General features: G+C 40.5%; 1 protein-coding gene across 1 annotated transcript in view; it reads right to left on the bottom strand.

The window, feature by feature from the left end:
* Positions 1-19990, bottom strand: part of JARID2 (jumonji and AT-rich interaction domain containing 2) — a 308983-nt gene extending 288993 nt beyond the window's left edge. Inside the window, exon 1 of the mRNA XM_084619858.1 lies at positions 19397-19990. Coding sequence (XP_084475984.1) covers positions 19397-19441 — 45 coding nt within the window. The 5' untranslated portion in view covers positions 19442-19990. The remainder of the gene's footprint in view (positions 1-19396) is intronic.
* Between the last annotated feature and the right edge of the window lie 646 nt (positions 19991-20636).

The following is a 20636-nucleotide window of genomic DNA, read 5'->3' as shown; positions in this document are numbered from 1 at the left end:
GTGGTGTGGTGATGGTGTCTCCGCCAAGTATGAAAGGCCTCTTTTACATCAGCGCCAGATCAACTGCTGGCTTCCCTGGCCTTCTCGCATGCCTGACACAGTTCCTTCCCCGTCACACGGCACTGCAGCTGGCCCGCCATACCCCTCCTCCATCTCCTGTGCAATCTGCTCATTGACGTCCATGTTTCTACAGTTGGTCTGTAGCTGTGCTTGCACAGACTCTTCCCCCCACAGGCCCACGAGATCCAATATTGTCTGTCTAATCCAAGCCAGAGAGCATTTGGAGCATGTAGCTGGTATGGTCAGCTGGGCAGCTACACACAACAAGGGAGAGCTGCTCGGTGTACTTGCCAAGCACAGCCATCAGGAAGAGACATTGCAAAAAATCATGGAGTTTACAGGGGAGGGGAGCCTTCTGCCTAGGGGTCATGGAGACCAACGGAGTTCACAACTGTAACCAGAGCAGTCAGCATCAGGCACCGTGGGACAGCTGCTGGAGCACTGTTAGGATTGACCTAATTACACAGTGTCTTTGCTCAAGATGTATCAACCTCAGCACTTTGACCATGAATGAATGCCACTTGGAAAAGTGGTATTACTGAGTCACCGTAACAGGGCACTTACATTGGTGGGAGACAAATTTAAGGATAGACATATGCACCACTAGGGTCAACACAAAGCGGCTCACGTCCACAGAACTTTGTAGCATAGACGAGGCCTTACTGTGCACCTTTTCCTCCCCTTCCCCCTCACTGGGTCTCCCCTTATCTCCCTACTTGCCTTTGCCCATTTGCATTTACCACAGTTCTCTAAAGAAGGGACTGTACTAGTTCCAGGATGGGACAGGGTTGCCAATTTGGGTTGGATGTATTCCTACAGGTTTCATCACAACAGTCTTTAATTAAAGATTAATCTTTAATTATTGGAAACTCCAGGAGAACCCTGGAGGGTTGGCAACCTTAGGATGGGGAGACCTGTTGTATATGTTCCTGTGAGTGCTGAATGCGAGGAAGCTTGAAGTCTATTCTGGAATATATTCCCACTGTCTCAACCAAATGGAAATGGAAGTGGTGCAGGGGCAGTACAGTGAGCCCCTAGGTACGGGGGCATGTCTTGCCATGTTAAACAGCAACCTCTGAAGCCAATTAACCAACATTACTCCTTAACTGGCTAGAAGGAGCTCTGTTCAGTCTCTGTCTGCCAAAGGAAAAAAGGTGGCAGTGACTTGTGGAGACCCGAGAGAGACTGGTAATATGACTTATAGAGCATCTTGTCCATACTATGGTTAAAAATATATATAAATATAAAAATTAAAGCTTTTAAAATATTTTAAACTTTTGCTTCTTTGCAACAATTAAAATCCAAACAAACACCTGGGGGGGGGAGGAAATGGGGGCAATTGTATTGCTTGGGAGCAAAAGTCAGGTACACCATAACATTTTTATAAACTCAAGTTAAGTGTTGTTGAAAGTCTGAAGTAGACTAACCTTAAACTGGTCCTATTCCTAAGATTTGTTTGCTTTAAAGCATAGTATGTGCCAAATATTTTAAAGAACTCTAAAACACTAATTCTGAAAACAATGTCTAAAACATGCACACTGCACACTGGAATGGATTCCTCAACTTGGCCTCATCACTTATGCATCTGACGAAACAAACACTGACAGCTTTTTTGCATTTGTAAAGGCCCCACAGCAGCTGTGGTGATCCCACCATAGAGCAATGAATTAAGCCTGAAACCCAGCTGGGTCTGAACAGAAGCCTTTTTTGCACAATACAGCAAGACTATCATTGTTAACCTAGGTATTATTGTGAAATATTCTGCATTACATTAAAAATTGAGATAGAAATGTCCTACAAAATTAGCTCTAAAAAGCAATGTTAACACATTTAAAATAATATAACATTTAAAAATATGGATCCCATATTGATTTTAATTGACAGTTCTTAGGTAAAAGGATAATAGCCATACATGGTTTTACTGAAAAATAAGTTTAAAAATATCCCCTATTAAAATGCTGAGAAAAAACAAAATTCACGAAACAAGTTCACAAAAAAAACAAAACGTTTACTATAATTGTCTGTCAGGACCCTCAGTTACTGACCTTGAGATCAGAGGCAGTTTGGAATGGAGACTCTTGTAAGTAATCAAAAGTATGGGAGCCCCATGATTAACACCATCGTTAGGAGATTCTTTTGGCATTAAGCCAGAGGGCTTACAGCATTAAATAGTAACAATCAGCAAGATATTGACTGACGTAGATTTTTCACAGTCGACCAGTAGATAGTGTACGTGTGTGATGAGAGAAGGGTTATGAATTATGTGGAAGAACAAGTTCTCACACAAAATATTTATTGTTTTAGAAATTTACAGCAACTCAAGTAAGAGAGTATCCTATTCTTCCATCTTACCAAATACCACTCTTAAAAATGAAGTTCGAGAGATCCAAAGGAAGCTGTCCACACAGTGTTCTATTAGATGGACCATCTGCCTGGGAGCCAGGAATTTCACATTCTACTTGTGGTTCTGCCAGGGACTCACTGTGACCTTGTGCAACTCAATTTACCTTTGCATGTATTTCTCCATCTATAACTGAGGATATTTAGCTAGCTTACAGGAGCACTATGAGGTTTAGTATGTGTACAGGTTTTCAAGGACTGAAAGAGCTATGCAAATATGTAATTGTGCATGAACACCCAACTATGCTAAAAAAGATGGGTTGGGTAAAACTGCAAGAAGAATTCAACGTGCTGTCACACTGATGCTCAAAATTAGTTCTTGGATTTTTTTTTTTAAACACATAATCGTGCTTTCCAATTGTAAGGCAACCATTGTTCTTGGCATTACAGCTATGATGGGCTTACCCATTTCACACTGTACAAAGGCAGCTTTTCTTAGTTATCTGTCTCCCTCCCTCTTTCCCTTATTTCCCTCACCCCTGGCATGTTACTGAACTGACCACATGGATCCTCCAGATGATGGCTTGCAAGGATGAGGAATTAGAAGACCTATATAGACAACGGATGAAAAACCATGGGGGAAAAAACCCACAAGGGACAATCTGGAAACAGGCAATTAATTCAGGAGATAGAAACATGTCTAGCAGAAATAAAGAAAGGGAAAGTAAAGAAGTCTTGCATTTTTCATATTTCCCCTCAATGCAGGGTCTGGCCAGAAAAGTGAATGTCACATTAGGAGAAACCAAAGTTACAGGAAAGGCTTTTTAAAATTCCTTTCAAACATGACATTTTGGCTCACAGGCCATTGCTTCTAGAAGTACCAAAAACTGGGGGCTAGGCTGTGTGTGTGAAAGTGGATGGGTTTGAAGGGAAAACAAAACAATCAAAAATATATAAAATAGATTTTGGACTTCTCCCCTCCCCCACTCCGACCACACACTTTGCTTGGCTACCATGAAATAAGAGCAGATTGGGTACTGGCCCCTCCCATGGTAAATTGTAAATTTTATAACAGTTGGTGAACAAGTGAATGGACAACCCAGTACTGCTCTGTAAAACCAATTTTACAGAAGCTGTAATTCCACATTGGATGTGGAAGCATCTCTTGCAGGAGATGGTAGGGTGCCCTTCAGAGGGTTTACCCAAAAGATGGCTGACATAAGCCCTTTGAAGTGAGCTGTAGCTCACGAAAGCTTATGCTCAAATAAATTGGTTAGTCTCTAAGGTGCCACAAGTACTCCTTTTCTTTTTGCAAATACAGACTAACATGGCGGCTACTCTGAAATAAGCCAATGAGCAACCAACCTTATTATATTCCTTCTTGTGACTGCCATAAAGAAGGAAAGAAACATTCAGTCTTTTCCATGGTCAAAGATAGATGATTAAGTTCCACGTGCAGAGCATTTAGTATTTCCAGGAAACATTTACAACTAGGAAAAAATGATGTCAAGGAAATGGACTGGTTTGGGTGAAACCTGGTGTTCTTTTCTGGTATGGAGTAGAGTAGGTCTTTGTACTACTTTATCCAGAAAGAACTGTAAATGTACATGTTGTAGTGAAACCATTTCTAAGCAATTTAATCTCCTCATAAAGATACTTGATAAAAGAAAGCTTACCTTTAAATAGAAGAGGCATTAGCCAAGGGTTGAAAGGGTGACCAGGCCTTGTAGCATTACGTTCAGGCTCCACTTGTGTGACTGAAGGACTTGTGTGCTATAGCTTGAAGTAAACTCAAAGCATGTAAATGCAGAAAACAGCTCTAGTTTGGGGTTTTTTATCTCAAGAAGATGGAGACCTATACCATCAAGATTGTAAAGGTCATACCACTATGGAAACATTCACTAGCTCTCTACAGAGACCTCCTTGCATGAAGAAATGGCGAAACGGGCTGGGCAAAGTGCAGCAAGAGCCATAACCATGCAAATCATAGTAGCACTGAGACAGATGGAAAGATTCAAAGCCACATTTGAGGGAGCTTTTATTTATTGTGAACAGTTTCAGAAGCCCTGATAATAAGTCTAAGAGGGTCAAGTGACAGAGCTAACTAGTGATCATTTCATTGAGTAAAGAACTATTTATTCACACCAAAAGCATTACAGAGAAAACATCAAAGCAATAAGCAACATACTGCAGATGTATAGCTTACCAACTGTCACCCACCAACCCTGACAGGATTAAAGTACTTCAGGACCTTCACACACCTCTCTCGGTCACAGTTTCATGTCAGTTCTTTGATTGAGTGTGAGCAATTTCTCTCTCTCTGTCAGGGCAGTCCCTTGATACCATTTCAAGTTCTCTGTTTGCCAGGTCTCTTGAACCAGGTCAAACTAGTATATTCTATTTCCCCAGGGGGTGGAACTTCCACAGACCTGTTATTTGCCCTGGTGATTTGCATTAATTACCCCCACAGGGACTTTAGTTCCCGTAGGAGACCCTTTAGTTCACACATTGAACCAGGATACGATATTGCACAAGTACATGCAGCCAGAGAGCCAAGAGAAAGGAATATGATTATAGGAAAAAAAGCTCTCCAAACAAAGAAAGCAAGCTCCTGATCTCTACAGCAGAGGCGCTGAACCCGTGATCCATGTAGTCAATTCCACAATATTCCAGAAGTGGGAGCAGGACACAAAAATACAGAAATTCAACAAAGCTGCTGTTAGCGCTGTTGGAATGAGCAAGCAGATCCCAACAGCTGGGTAGATAAAAATCTTATTTATTTTTTAAATTAAAATACAGATTTTAAAATGTCAATTTAACATTTAATTTTAAATTGGTATATAATTTATATTAAGGGCTAAGCTATTAAAATCATTTAAAGTTAAACAACAAATAATATTCAGCAGTACTTGTTTGCTGCCATATTTTTAAAAAAGTCAAACTGGTGGAAGTCCGGCTAGGAATCTGGAACCAAAGTTTGTTGAACTGCTAAACCATCTTTTGACAGCAGTAGCTTCTTCCACAGGTGCAGAGAGAATATCTCAGTGTATTCAAGCAATTCAATTCAATGACTAGTTTATTAAAACTTAAGAAGCCAATCAGGAGTTGAAAAAGCAGGAAAGCTTGTTCTTCTTCCAACCTATTAATAAAAGCTAGGCATGAGAGGATGAGATCTATTTGCTCTAAAAAGGACATGATGAACAGAAATAATTCAGTTCACTATCTGTAACAAAGGAAATATTACCTGTAATTTCCTTTGTGTACTATATAATAAAACTATCAAAAAGTTAATACATAAGTTTTTTGATAAAATACACTTAAGACTCACAGATGCCCAAAGTTCTGGAAGGTTCCATGGAAAACAAGAGGACACTAGTGACACAACCTGAAATTTGAGGTGCACATGTGGAGGAGCAAAGAAGGTTCAGAAACTGAACTAACAGATGTTCTTATATCCTCACATGAAAACCAGAAATCAACTGTCATCCCATTTTCAAAGCATTAAGCCAAGTTCCATAACATAACATAAATTAAACTGAATAAACGTTTAATATACTTTAAAAAAAAAACCTCAAAAAGAATAGAATTTTCTGCACTAGAATTGCATGCAGTTATTGTTTACTTTCATACTAAACACATCATGAAGTACCAGACAGGAGAATCATGTAAAATAAATTCACTGACAGCCAGCATGGCCTAGGAGAGGGGACACTGGACTGAGCATTGCAAACCTTGGTTTTATTCACATCTCAGACAAATGATCTTCGATGGGTACGCTTACACTATTTTAAAACCACACCAGCAAGTGTCAGAGCCTGGGTCTACAGACTCGGGCTCATGCTACAGCTCTAAAAACAGCTGTGTAGAAATTTGGGCTCAGGGGGGAGTTCAGGCTTTGAAACCTGGGGAGAGGGGTGGGATTCTGAGCCTGAGTCTGAACGTTTACGCAATTGTTTTTAGCGCTATCCTGCAAGCCGGAGTCTGCAGACCCAGTCTCTGAGACTCCCTGCGCAGGTTTTGTAATGCAGCACAGACATATCCTATGTGACCCTGGACGAGGTCAATCAATTCCTGTACCTTGTCCTCTGTCTTTTCTATTTAGAGCATACTCTCTTTATGCTTTACATTTGTACTGTGCATATCACAATTAGACCCGTCAGCAGTAATGATATAGAAACTATTTGACATGGAAAAAGACCACTTTAATACACACCCCATCATGGGTTTAAGACAGATAAAACCGGACTTAAGTTTGTTACATAATACATTTTCTAGTTTCAGTTTAAAATTTCATTAAAATTAAAAAGATTAAATACATATGTTGTAGTATATTCCTTTGGCTAAGGGCATAAACAAAAAACCCAGTAACAACTGTACCTTTTCTCTTACAAATATTCAGTCTTCTGGCAAACTGCCACAAACTGCTATGTTTTCGCCAAAAGAGGTCTTTCAACAGAAAAAGCACCAAAATGGAGACTTCTGTCTGAAGAGATAGGTGTTTCTAAATACCAATATGCGGGCAGAATAGGACAGGTACACAGAATGTATGCATCAAATATTAACACTTCTAATTAAAAAAGTGTTCATTCCGCTCTGGCGCTCTATTTGTCACTAATAATTTAGCCTCTTTCTACTTGTAGAATATCCATGAGCAGACTGCAATTTCCTTAAGTCTGTCCTTAAAAACCATGTTCAAATTTTTGTGAATTTTAAATTTCCTCTGTTGATGGACTGAGTATTCCAAGCCCATTAATCATAACTATCCATGCACTTGGAATAGTCAGGTAATTCACATGATTTTTTGTTTGTTTGTTTCCTGACTGGATGAATGCATAAATTAATGTTTGGACATGTGTATCTAAAACATGATTTCTGTGAATCCTTAGTTACGTGGCTATGAAATCCACTTTCCCTGATCATTCATATCAAAGGAACTAAACTGCACAAATGTTCACAAAATGAACATGAAAAGGGTTAACATGGCCACAGCAAATCCATACTTTTAAATAAAGTGAACAAGGATTGACCAAAAAAATTTAGCAGTATTTGCCTAATTCTACATGGTGTCATGCAAGGATGCAAACTGGGGAAGCGGGGGGGATTATATTACCACCTTACAATTCTAGAGCCACACTTGAAGGATGGGAATGAAGACAAATGTACTCTTTTCTCCTTCAGCTATGCTTTTTCCCAGTGCCACTGCCCCCAAAAGTGAGTTGCAGCCACTGCTCCTTGCTTTCCTTTCAGGCTTGGAGAAAAAAAGGAAGCAGGTGCTCTTGCAGTAGCCCCTCTTCCTCCCTTGGAGAGGGTACTGTGGACCAAGGAGGCTGCATAAGAGCTACTTTCCTCCAAAATAGCACTAGCATAGGTAAAATAGTTGAAATCAAGGCAAATAACCAATGTAAAACATGATCAGCAGAAGATCTGGTTGGATAGAAAATGGAAATCATTTTCCCAACTCCTATTTCTGGGCCTTTCCAAACATATCACTACCTACTGCCCAGTTTATAAATATGAAGGAGGCATTACTGCAATAAAATCTGCTACTCCTGATGTAGCCATTTGGCTCAATCACCTTCACGTGAAATTGTAGTTGCTGCTCTACACCAGCCAGACTAAAGAAGCCACAAGGCCATCCTCCCTCCCTCAGAAATCTTAATACTGAAATTATTACAATAACTATTTCGCTCTCTCTCTCACACACACACACAGGCTCCAGTCCAAGCCCAAACGTCAACACTGCAATTTCACAGCCCTGCAGCCTGAGCCCAAGTCAGCTGACATCGGCCAGCCAAGGATGTTTCACTGCAGTGTAGACATACCCGGAGGCTCACATACTGAAACCCACCACGGGCAGGAAAATTCCTAAAGCCATGCACTGTCTGACATCATGTCTTTCTCCATCTATTTAAAATTCTTTTTTTATTTTTAAACAATGTCTGCCTCTCCTCATTTATTTAGCTGTGGCTTTAATCAAGATACGGTATTAACGGTAAATCTTTGAAAGAAGGAAAAGCCAAGTTCGGAATGACTTGCCAGCTATAACAATTAATATATGATTTGTTACATGAAAGAAATAAATGTTACAATCAGATAAGGGGACATCCCATCTATAGGGGTTTTCTCCAGGTTTAAAGTAGTACAAAGCCTTTTCTCTTACATATATACCACGTACCCACTATGTTTAATAACTATAAGCAAACAATGCACAGTGAAAAATTTTCAAATCTAAGAAACAGTCTCAGTAGTAGACAGACTCTTATTTCTTTCAATCATTTATTAAAAGCACTACTAACTGAACATGTTAACTTCTGCTTTATATTTTAGTCATCCAATAGAAATTCCAGATGTCTAATGAGCCATGAGAGTTTCATCACCATCACTATACCTGGAGAGAGAGGGAGAGACAGACAGACAGACAGACACACACACACTTAGTCTTTCCTCCCCACTGCAACCCTTTCAACTCACATTTATCTGGTGAAAATTCACTTCAAGTCCCGTAGTTTGGTATCGTTCCTCTACCAAAAAGGAACTGCAGTTAAGAAGTATGTGCCAGACCAGTGGACAGCTTTACAACCAATATCAGAAAATGCTCTCTTTTCATTTGGCTTGGAGTTTTCCAAACTCAAAGTTTGGCCTGAGTTTTGTACCCTTGAAACGGAAGCATATGCAATTCTATTCCACTTCTAGTTGTGCTAAGAAGAGTTAATTGATCTGGCATACAAGCAGACCTGGAAACTTGTATTATGAAGTGTGTGTGCAATCTTGACTCTCCAGAGCTGAGAAATTTGGCTTACAACTTTGATGTGTCAGGGCAGCGGGAGGAAGGTTGGGACAAACTGAAAGTAATGCATTTTAAAAAACATACACTTTGCCAAATCAACCATCTTATAAAAAGACACTAATATATAAGCTGGTTTAAGTCACATCATCTTTGAAACCTAAATGCTACTTCTAGAGTAAAAACTTCTTGGGACTATGGGTTACTAGTTTCAGAAAAGCACATTTAGAGTTAAGACAGCAGGTATGAAAACCAATAAAAAGTACAATCATTTAATAGGGTTAAACACTGAGCAAACTCGTGTCCAAGATTCACAGACACCTTTTAAATTTTAGCAGTCGTGTTGTCAAAAATAATTCAATGTTGTGTGGGATTCATTACAGTGCTGCACTTCAACTCTCTCAGGTTCCCTTCTGTATTCTTAAGACAGGCTGCCACCACACTCAGGTACAAACTCTTAATTACTCAAGCCTGGTCTACACCACATGGTTAGGTCAACATAAACTGCCCTGCTTTGATCTAGCTGTGGAAGCCTCTTCACTTAAATTTGGCTCCCACCCACGAGTGCCTCTCTACACCGATTTAGTAACAGCACCTCTCCAAGTGCCATAGAGTCATGGTCGATGTAACTAGCTCAACGCAGTGTAAGTCTAGACACTGTATTGCTTAAGTTAACTGTTACTGGCTTTCAGGAGCCATTCCACAACACCCTATGCTGATAATACAATCAATACAAGCGCTCTTGATGAGGACGCGCACCATGCCAAGAGTGCACGCGCGCACACACACACAAGCGGTTTAGTAACTGTGGTGGCTGTATGCTGACATGGCCCTAGATTGGCAATACACTTCTGTTTTTTCACATATCTTAATTCTCTGAAAAGGGGAAGGAAGGAATTTAATGCCTGCAAATAGTGAGCACACACTTGCAGTAGGGCCCATAACACCACAGTGAAACTGGCAAGATTCCTGCTGACAGAGTCAAGTTCACCCAGCACAAAAGTAGAATTTACCCAAAACTGAGCCATACCAGAGCTTGCAAGGCATGATTCCTTGGGAGGGGAAGAAGAAAAAACACACACGCAGAAAAATAGGAAGGGGAGAGAAGACAGCCCTTCCCTTCCCAGTGTCAGACTTAGGGGAGAAAAGCCAGGTCGAAAGGCCAGTACAAAAAAGTCAGCTCCTCAGCAAAATCCAGGAGCAGAACAGCATACCATATCAGTGCCCATGGAGGTGCTGGGGAAGCTCAGATTCTCAACAGGGGGGATTCTCTTGTACCTCCCTGGATCCCTGTCCCCCACCTCTTCAAATAGTCTCGGTGTTGGCCAGAGAAGAGTAGGCTATTAAAAAATAAATACATAAATAAAAGGTGTGCACAGCACTCTGTTCTGGATTAAATAGAAATACCAGCAAGTGCGTATTTATTCTACACATACCAATTTGTGTAAAAGAACAAAGTTAAAATGATTTTCACTGAAAACCTGTATAGTAAAACAATGCTCATACATAGATGCATCTTTCCAGAGGTCAGTTAAAACAGTTGATCAGTTTTCCAGTCCTATCATTCTTTCTTAATTTGAGAATACAGGCTTTCAAACTAATCTGCAACAAAAGATAAAAATGAAAGTTTGTATAGTTATTCTAAATTTAGTAGATTACTGCAGGATGAACGCCCATGGATTTTGCTGTATGCAAAAATAATTGTATCATCGATTTGTTTGAACTAAATATTCCATCTTCTGCAACCATCACACCATCCAAAAGAGGTCAGACTAGCAAGACATATTTGAAGAATAAAAAGCAGAAATTAGGGACATGGTAAAGCACAACATTAGTAGGGCTTTGCAACATGACATGACTTTCCAGTGAGATTTATTTTATTATTAGAAAGTAGAAATGACCCATTAATGGTCTGAGAGATAGAGATAATGGTCTCAGATCTCACATCCAAAGGTAGCTTTGTATGTGAGATCATTAATGAAGTGGTGTTGTATCTGTGTCTTTTAAGCTCGCCTCTCTCACCAACAAAAGTTGGTCCAATAAAAGATATTACCTCATCCACCTTGTTGTCTCTCTACTAGCCTGAGACAGACACAGATACAACACCACTTCATTAATGATCTCACATTCAAAGCTACCCTTTTACAGAACAATTTGAGGAAAAAGAGTATCTGCCAGAAAGGATCACAAGAATCCAGGCAGAAAAGACCAGAAACATTATGAAGAGACGCATTTTGGAAGGTTAAAAATATAGTAAATTAGAGTCACTCAAGTCACCAGTCTAATAAGGAAATTAAAAAAATTATCTGTGGTACTCCCACACTTCCCCATGCAATATTTATCACTGCCAAATAATCTGACTGCACACCCAGTTTGTGATCCATCAGGCACTAAACTGGAACTGACTAGATATTGGTTTCATTCTACAGGCCTGATCTCTAGTGGAGAGTTGAAAGAAAGGTTGAGCACAGGATTAAGAAAGAAGAGGAAAGAAAGTGAATCAATAAAATTTCAGGAGGAGAACGGGAAGGATGACCAGAGAGAAATCAAAGTACAGGAGCTAATTCCTTATTTTTAGGGTGGAAAGAGTAGCAGAGCTTTTCCAAATGCAGTTCTTGGCTAAATGGTACATCTGTGCTTCTTATGCTCATGCAAGCAGTACATTTAGGTACTGCATTTAGCTTTTCAAAAGCCAAGCTCCTAATACTAGCTAGAATTTTTTCAGGAACTATTTAAAAAGATTTTAAAAAATGTTTGTAGGCCTGATCTTAAGAGTTTCTGACCATCCAAGTTCCCCACTGAAGTCAATGGGAAATGTGGTGGTTTCAAAGTACGTTTGGCTCCAATCCTTGGGTCCCAATCCTGCCGACACTTATGTGCATGATTCATTTTACTTGTGAATAGTTCGATTTACATCAAGTCAACACACATAAGGAACTTTAAGCATAAGTGTTCAGAGGATCAGACTCTTCATCTGCATATTAAAGTGAAGAACAAGAGGAAAACGTGTCCAAGCTTTCAGCATAAGCATCCTGAAAATAAATATGTGAATGTTCACTCCTGTTTTAAAAGAAGTTTTATTCCATTCCCCTCCCCTACTGTCACCTCCACACCGGGAAATACCAGGTGTCAACTGCTCTATTTTTACATGAAAACCCTGAACATGAACTAGCAGATCATTACAAGAGAGGAAAGAGTAAAACCTGAGCAACTGAAAGAAGAGCTTTTCAATCAGATGGTTTAAAACTTATTTGAACCTACAAATGTTTAAAAAGAGAACATTTTTATGAAAGATTGAAATACATCTGCCTGCTCAAATGAGAGCCAAGAAAGCTCCCAATAATATTCTCTAGTTCTCTGTAGCAAAAACAGGGAAGACTATACTCAATACCCCTAAAGGTGACAAATCAGCAACACCTCAGAAAAGATCTAAGGGAACCCTAGATATTTTATGTACCTTCTTTATATACCTTAAATTAAGCACCATGTACTCCATAGCAAATTGGACCTAAGTGTTACAGAAAACATTTTGAACACTTTGCAGATACTGTGGCAGCGTCACATCATTTTTTAATTGTGGTTTTTAATCAAATTAAATATGAAAGTGAGTGATAAGTACATTATTCCCTGGTATTTAATCATTTGATATTAAGTTCAATTTATTTTACACGGTCTCTAAATTTTAAGTGTTATGTGCTACAGAATTGTGTTGAAAACAAATAGATGAATCAAACATTTTCAGAAAAGCTGAAGGTTTGGGCAGTTGGCTAGGGATATTTGGGGCTCTTGATACCTCGGAATATATGGAGGCTGTTCAAGTTTGACAACACAGAAATTTGTATTACTAGACTTGAAAGTTAACATCCTCTTTAGATTAAGAAAGTCAATCAAATCCACCAGAGCTATTGTTTCTGGCTGTCTGCACTCTCATTCAGACAGCGTATCAGTTAAACTTTGTTTACATTTGGATAGGTTTTTTCACAACCATCAGGCCTCAAAAAAATTAAATACTTGTTTTAAATGCAAAATTAGATTCTGCTGCAATGCATTTATTCTCCACATCTGCACAAAACACTGGCTCCTGATCATAGAGAAGCAAAACACGTTTCTCTCCCTGTTTGCAGTTTCATCTTAGCCTTCCTCTGCATTATTGCAAACCAAATACTGTAATACTGTTCTAGTGCATAAGAAAAGCCGAAAGTGACTAGAATCTCTCCAGTGTCCAAGCCAAATGAAATAAAAAGAAGCCTTACAACAACATAAACACTGAATAGATTTCCCTCCCAGCACTCTCAGTTTTATATAAATTGGGCAGTATTAGCAACATGTGCAAACAGAATGCCAAAATCCGAATTTTAATCTTGCAGAGTCCCTTTTGCTCTTCGGTATGAGAGAGATCTGCTTAATTAAGTACTCCCTCCATTGAGTAATCATCATAAGAAATTATCTCCATCATCTGCAAGATATCAGATCTCTATTCAAATAAACACAGAAAGAGTGCAAATTCTTAAATACAGACTTCATTATTTCTTTAGATTATGCTGAAAAAGTGTTCCTCTAACATACAGTGCAATGGGGCTGCAACTCTAAATGATGTGAAGTACCTGTACTTCTTTTACAGCTGATGCTGTCTACCATAGTTAGACATTGTAATCAAGCAGAATGAGTATGGTACTAGAATCCAGAAACACTGGATATTAGTTTAGTCTGTTCTCTTGAGGGCTGTGCTGTTTTAGTTGAGTCATTTAGACCTAGGTCTTGCAACAATAAAATGGGGACAAATCTTACCTCTCTCATTGCAAGGATCAGTTAATGTTTGTACCAAGCTTTAACATCCAGAGTGCTAAGTATTATTCTGTTCCTTTTAGAAAAAATGGAGGTTATACCTAGAATGCTAGCTTAGTAGGCCTGTTAAGCCTCACTACAGCAGTGAAAGCGCCCAATGAACACTAAAACAATTAGGAACCATTTGCTATTGTCTTAATTTAGTATCAGTAATTCTGGAACATATTGTATAAAATTATACACTTTTTGTTTCTAGCCCATGAAGCTGGTTGAAGTAAGAGGCCACTCCTCCCATCAATAATAGACAATTCTTCTAGACATTATTCACAGCAACAAGAAAAGGTAAGCACTGATAAGTCATATGCTTGTTAGGTACACCACTAGATCCTTAGCTCTCTGAATTGCACACAATGTTGTAGCCAATTTTCACACAATGCTGAGTAATTACATTATTTTATCTGACATTTGTTGATGTAAACTCAGCCCAAGGAAAAGCCTAGATCACCTCCTGGCCCTATCCAGAGATCCCAAATAGTTCTTCAGCTCTGCCTTCCCCTTTCTCATATGCAATACCAGCAGCTTACTCACCTGGCCAGTAAGGAATAAAGGCCCCAAAGCCTGCAGACCTAGAAGAGCTGTGGTGTGGCCATGAAGCAGAGGTTTGCATTAAGAGTTTCAAGGGAACTAACAGAGCTCAGGAAGGAGCCCAGACTTAACCAGATCATCTGAATAGTGAAAGTTTTTCCATGGAGTTGCACCCTTCAAGCTTTAGCTACAACTCTTCACAAGAAAAGTGTGTGTTATTTTGTGGAGAAAGATGCTGTAATAAATCTTTGGCCTGACCAAACTTAAGAGGCCTTGAGACAAAGAGGGCCAAGCAGGGAAAGTGGAATACCTGTAGTACAGGGTACTTAACAGCAGTTTCTCCACAATGCTAGCCAAGGGCCCTTAGGGCTGACAACAGAGTCCTTACAAGATTATATCTAGCCCTTGAAAGAAATATTTAATAAATAAATAAATCAGAATCCCAGCCAGGCATGTAAAAGCACTATCTGTAGTGGACTGATGGAGGAGCTTATTCCTCACCCCTAAAATAAGAGCTAAGACAACATAAGAACTGAACTCCCCTTATTTGTTAAAGCTATCCCCCAGGACTACATGGCTCAACCAGGACAGAGCAGCTCTGCCCCTGCTTTCATTGGAAGATTATGGTGTCAGTAATTCAGAAAGTAGCACTGTCTTCCTCCTCATCAGTGCCAAATCAAGCACTGTATCTCTTCCAAGAGGACACAGAGGCCCCATCTAATTGTGAAAATTAGAAAACTGATAGCACTTGAGTGCAAGGATGGCAAGGGCAACAGGCGTTACCAAAAATCCACCACAGATACATTTTTCCTAAATAAATTCCCCAGTGCAGTTTCCGTCGACTCTGGTATATCGTGCTTCCGAAACTACTGTATACTGTTGTTGCGCATTATGATGCAGTTGCCACGTTCCATCCCAGAGAAGGCTACGTTTCAAGGATGTATGAAGCAATTTTTTTTCCTATTGATGTCACAAGGATATTGTATGATTACACATTCCAAAGCATTACTCAAAAACATCAATGTCTTTTCAGACCTCTAGAATCTACTAAATTTTCTTTAGGCTTTGAACCCCTGATTTGACATACCTAGGCTGTCCTTATGTGGAGTGTGTCACTTTTACCCCTGCAAGGACAGACACACAAATCACACAAGGAGACAGTGGTGTCATTACTACTTAATTATATTTCACCATCTGTTACCATGGCAGAACTACACAGGTATTTCGTTACAGTAATAAAGGTCTGTTACTTCAAAAACTAAACCACGATGACCACTGGATTTGCTATAAAGACATCACAAAAAAGGATAGAAAAATGAACTTATGAAATTATATTTAAGACTTCAAAGCTTCTGATTATTATTAGAACTATTAATTCCAAGTGCACACTGAACAGAATCTGGCTTCACAGCTGATGCTTTACAATGCTGTCAGTTTTCTGAGGTTTGAGCCAAAAAGTAATATTTGATATTTAAAGATGTTTGAGGGGGAGGAGGGTGAAGAGATGATAGATTTGTATGAATCAGTATGGTTTTTAAAAATTAAGTGAAAACATTTTAAAAATAAGACACACAAGTTTCCTTTTTCTTGGATTAACACCTCCCAGTGTAATACATCAGAGGTTTAAATAAACTTTTGGTTATGATGATTATTTGCGTAACAGCAAGTTAAGCCTCAAGGCAATAGCCTTAACACTGTGCTATGTGAGTCTTTGTTTTTAGGGTACATTTCAGACAATTACTTTTCAGCATTCAGCAACAGGCTCTAGTTGCATTGTGGCAGTCTTTGTGGTTATCTGAAGACCAGAGCTAAGTAGCCTACAAAATAGTACTTTTTTTTTTTTTTTTTGGACTGGACAATTAGTTGACCTGTCTCCTTGTGTCACCGACGAGTGTAGGAACATCATATCTTACTTCAAATTCATCCTTGCAGTAAAACATCGTATGTAGCCAGCAATATAGGCAATTTATGACACTAGGAAGACCATCATTATACTCCACTATGGGAATGTCACATAATCCCTAACAAGCCAGCTCTTCCATAGACAGATCAGAAATTGCTTAGCATAGTGATTGATTTATTTGAGTAACTATGAGCTGAAAACACATAGCAAAACCTCCAAAGCAATTAGCATGTAGATCAGACTTAAAATTTTTGTGAAGTGCCTGAAAGGTTTTACATGAAATAAAACCAACTGTGTCCCTCCGAGGGAGGGAGTTCAGGTGGACAAGCTGTGTGAGATTAGCTAAATGGAAAAAAGATAGAATGCACACTATCAAAGGCAAAACTCACTTTTTTATATTTTTAAATAAAGTCTTTACAAAATGCCAGGAACTGGAGGCCCTTTCTGAGAGCTGTGGTTCAAATCTGGGGTGTGAGTGACCATGCCTGGGACTGAAACATGCAGACAAAAGACTTGAGTGGGTGCACATGTGTGTGTATTAAAGGAAAGATGCTGCCCAGGATACTCTGACACTGCAATACTTGAAGAGGTTTCAGAAAAAAAAGAAAGGTGCCATGCTCTGTCGGTACAACTTCACCCCCTGTGCCACCAACCCACACAGGAGTGCCTCTACTTTACCATATCAAGTTATACCACGTAGGAAAAATAGAATGACTAACCCTTTCTTCTTAAAGGGCATCAGGGAAGTGTACCTCCTACCTAAAGATGAGGTAGATTAGCTCCCTGCTCTGAACCAAATTAAACAGGCTGAGACTCCACTTAATAGGAAGGGAGAAAGAGGTTGATAGAAGTTGCTGTGTATGCAATGCTTGCTACACCTGCTCACCTGGTAAGGGGAGAGAACAGTGCTGGGTGCCAGAGCTACATCCTCCCCAGTAGCAGCAGCCAGTGCCCTCGTGACTCCCCCTCTTCCCCAGCCTAAGCGGCCCGCCTCACATTTGACGTCACAGAGGAGGGGGAGGGGGAAATCAGAACATTGATGAGACGAAGATTCCACCGAGCCCAGGCCCTTCCCTTTGTGACGTCACAGAACAACAACAAGAACCTGGCACTGACTGGGCTGAGTGGCCGGGAACCCGGGGTCTCGTAATGACATTCCGCTTAACCTGTTGCCGCTGCTCGAGAGGATGCATGGGAAATCGACCAGGCCAGCCCAAAGCAGCAGCAGCCGCCGCCGCAGCCATGCTTGTGTCTGTCCCTGCTACTCACTGCAATAGTGCAGCAACCCACACATTCCCCGCTCCCCACACAGAGGAACACAGTAACCTGCACTCCCTTGCCCCCTCCCCAAAAGCTATTTCCCTCCATTCCGAAGTTAAACTTGTGAACACAGGATACATTGTCTCCCTACCATGCTCACAGGTCTCTTTCATACCTTGCCTGTTGGGCAAGAGTGGGGGTGACAGTAGTTTTATTAATTCTTTAACAAGCACGATAGGCAAAACCAGAGGAAGATTCTATTGTTCACTCGTACAGACGTGGTGTGGCTTTAAAATATAGGTTATTTTATTTTAATTAAACACTACAAATTCTTCCCCCATTCTGCTTTGTTTCACTGCCTGGGAAACGTGCACGTCTTACATGTTTCGTTAGACTTTCTAGACAATGTTCCTGTTTCGATGCAATACTTTAAACTAGTCCGCTTCAGACTCCCAATTCCTCTGCAATGCGGATGTATTTTTAATTCGTAAATTCGGTGCAGAATACCTTTAAGTTTTTAATTTTTTCCTAACCCCTCGTTTCTCTAAATTATATTTTAAAGAGAAGAGTCAAACATCGATAGAAATAGGCATCTTAAGTCAATTTACCTTTTATTAAATCTATTTTAAAACAAGGCAAAAAGGGTCCCGAAGGTCACCCCCCCCCAAAAAAAATACATATATACACCCCTCACGGAAAAAAGCCAGAAATGATAATACAGCATATTCTACAACTTTTTTCTTTAAAAGTGTTGCATCTCATATCTTGAAGTAAGTATTTTCTGAACAAAATGAAATATTTTATTTTTAACATGCAGATAAAAATAATTATTAGTTCTGCTGCATATCTGACGAATCCCCTCCGTTTTTCCAAACTTAAAGACTCGCCTTATGCCAATCAAAATATAGCTGAAGCAGGACCAAAAATCAACTATCCCTGCAAACGTATATGTTTAAAGGGTTTGACTATTTCAAGCGTCTGGTTAAGCAGTTGTATAAAATAGGTGTACAGCCTGAACTATACCATATTCTTCAAGCATTTCGAGACACCATCATGCATTTTTAAACTAAACCAAGCCATTTTCCTGTTATTAAAGTCAATCCTAACAAACGCATTCCCTGTAACATGATCCCCGACTGGTTTGGTTTCTATTGCAAGCCAGATAAGCAAACGATCACATATATTACATTTGATGTGGTAGTGCAAGAAACAAGCTCGCCATAACCAGACATTCGATTTCAACTTAAAAGGCTTTCAACAACCATAGTGTCTTCACTAAACAGGACTATAAATACACACATATAAAACATGTTATTTTGCATGTAAAGTGCATTATTAATAAAGCCAAATGAAAAAGCAGTTTAGTAACATTATCGCAGCAGCCCCCCCTTGAGCTCCCTGCCTTTCATCTAAAACTAGATTATGATTGTGTCATTTGAGGTCAATACATTTATTCACTTGAGGTATCGCTACACAAATCTGGCTTTATAACTAAACTGGGCAGAAGGTTTTGGAATTTAAAAGGGTTTTTGAAACTCCCCCACACCTAAGGAAAATAAAAATCAGTATTACTAGTCATTTGTTTCAAACCTTTATAGCTGCAGGATTAGCTATAAACTTGACATTCACTGCCATTTCCTAAAACTGGGAGTCAAATGATATATGTTATAACCACTTACGTATTTCTTTTGAATTATATTCCTCTTGGGTCTTTCTTTACTCATTCTGGTATCCAAATTCTGATTGCAAAAGGGGACAATTGCTTCATGAAGTAAAGCCGCAACAATTTTTTGTTAAAATACCCCCCCAAAATCCAGTTTTTGTTTGTAGTAGTATCTTGTAATCCGACTTTCTTTCCTCACAACGTGATTTTCTTTCCAATAAATCCGAGATATGGGGAATGGAAAAAAAAAGAAGGACGAATGCGAAGCAAACAAAAAAAAATCACTTTGCAGAAACATTCATAATGGAAATTTTCTCCCTAACACAGAAAACGACGCCCTTGATATCCCCTTTTCTCTTTCCCAAGCCACCTAAGCGATCTGTACGTCCTTAGTGTCTGAGCTGTAGTTACATCTTGCAAAAGGAAAGGGACTGAAAGGAGAAGATAAATAAAAATGTTGGAAGTCACGTTTGTGCTGCTGCAGCAAGGGAAAGCAGCAGAGACAACTCCAGCAGCAGCAGCTTCTCTAGCAGCAGCGCAGCAGCAGTGAAGGCTGCACGCACTGTGTGTGTCCCTGCTCCTCCAGCTCTCCCCTAACCAATGAGAGCCGCGCTCCGGCAGCAACTTTAAATGGACCTGAATTTTTTTTTTTTTTTTTTTTAAATCTCTCGGTTAGGGCTTGGCCTCAATTCGCACCCGGGCCCCCGGCCGCAAGCCCCCACCGAGCTGCATTCAGCAGCCGCAGCCCGCCCAGCGGAGTGCCTCGTGCAGGGCAAATGTCAGACACCTCGGCCTCCCTTTCGCATTCAAACCCGGCCTCTGGCGAGCCGCGGCCGCCGGCCCCTGAGAGGGAGCGGAGAGGGGGAATTGGGCGATGATCCCTAGCGTGCGGCACGCTCACTCGCCCCCCCTCCCCTTGCCCTGTCTGCAAAGCTCTTGAATTATCCTCCTGCCCCGCGAGCCGCTCGTCCCCTCACATCCCACGCGCCGGGCGATCAGCACCGGGCCTCGCCGGCCAACCCGCCGCGGGGCCTCCGCGTGCCCCCTTGGAATGATCCCTTGGGCTCTGGGAAAGTTGTAGTTCCCTCCACCACAAAATGGCTACGGCTGGGAGAGGAGAAACTACAATTCCCAGCCTGCCCCGCGCGGCAGGGACCTGACGCTGCCGTCGAGTGCCATCAGCTGCTCCGCCCCGCGCCTTGGGCGCCGGGGCTTGTTTGGTTGGTTGCCTGCGGGGCGGAGATTGTCCGCCAGGC

The sequence above is a fragment of the Lepidochelys olivacea genome (assembly GCF_965140295.1).
Source record: "Lepidochelys olivacea isolate rLepOli2 genome assembly, chromosome: 2".
NCBI lineage: Eukaryota > Metazoa > Chordata > Testudines > Cheloniidae > Lepidochelys > Lepidochelys olivacea.
This window is presented reverse-complemented; position numbering and strand designations above follow the sequence as displayed.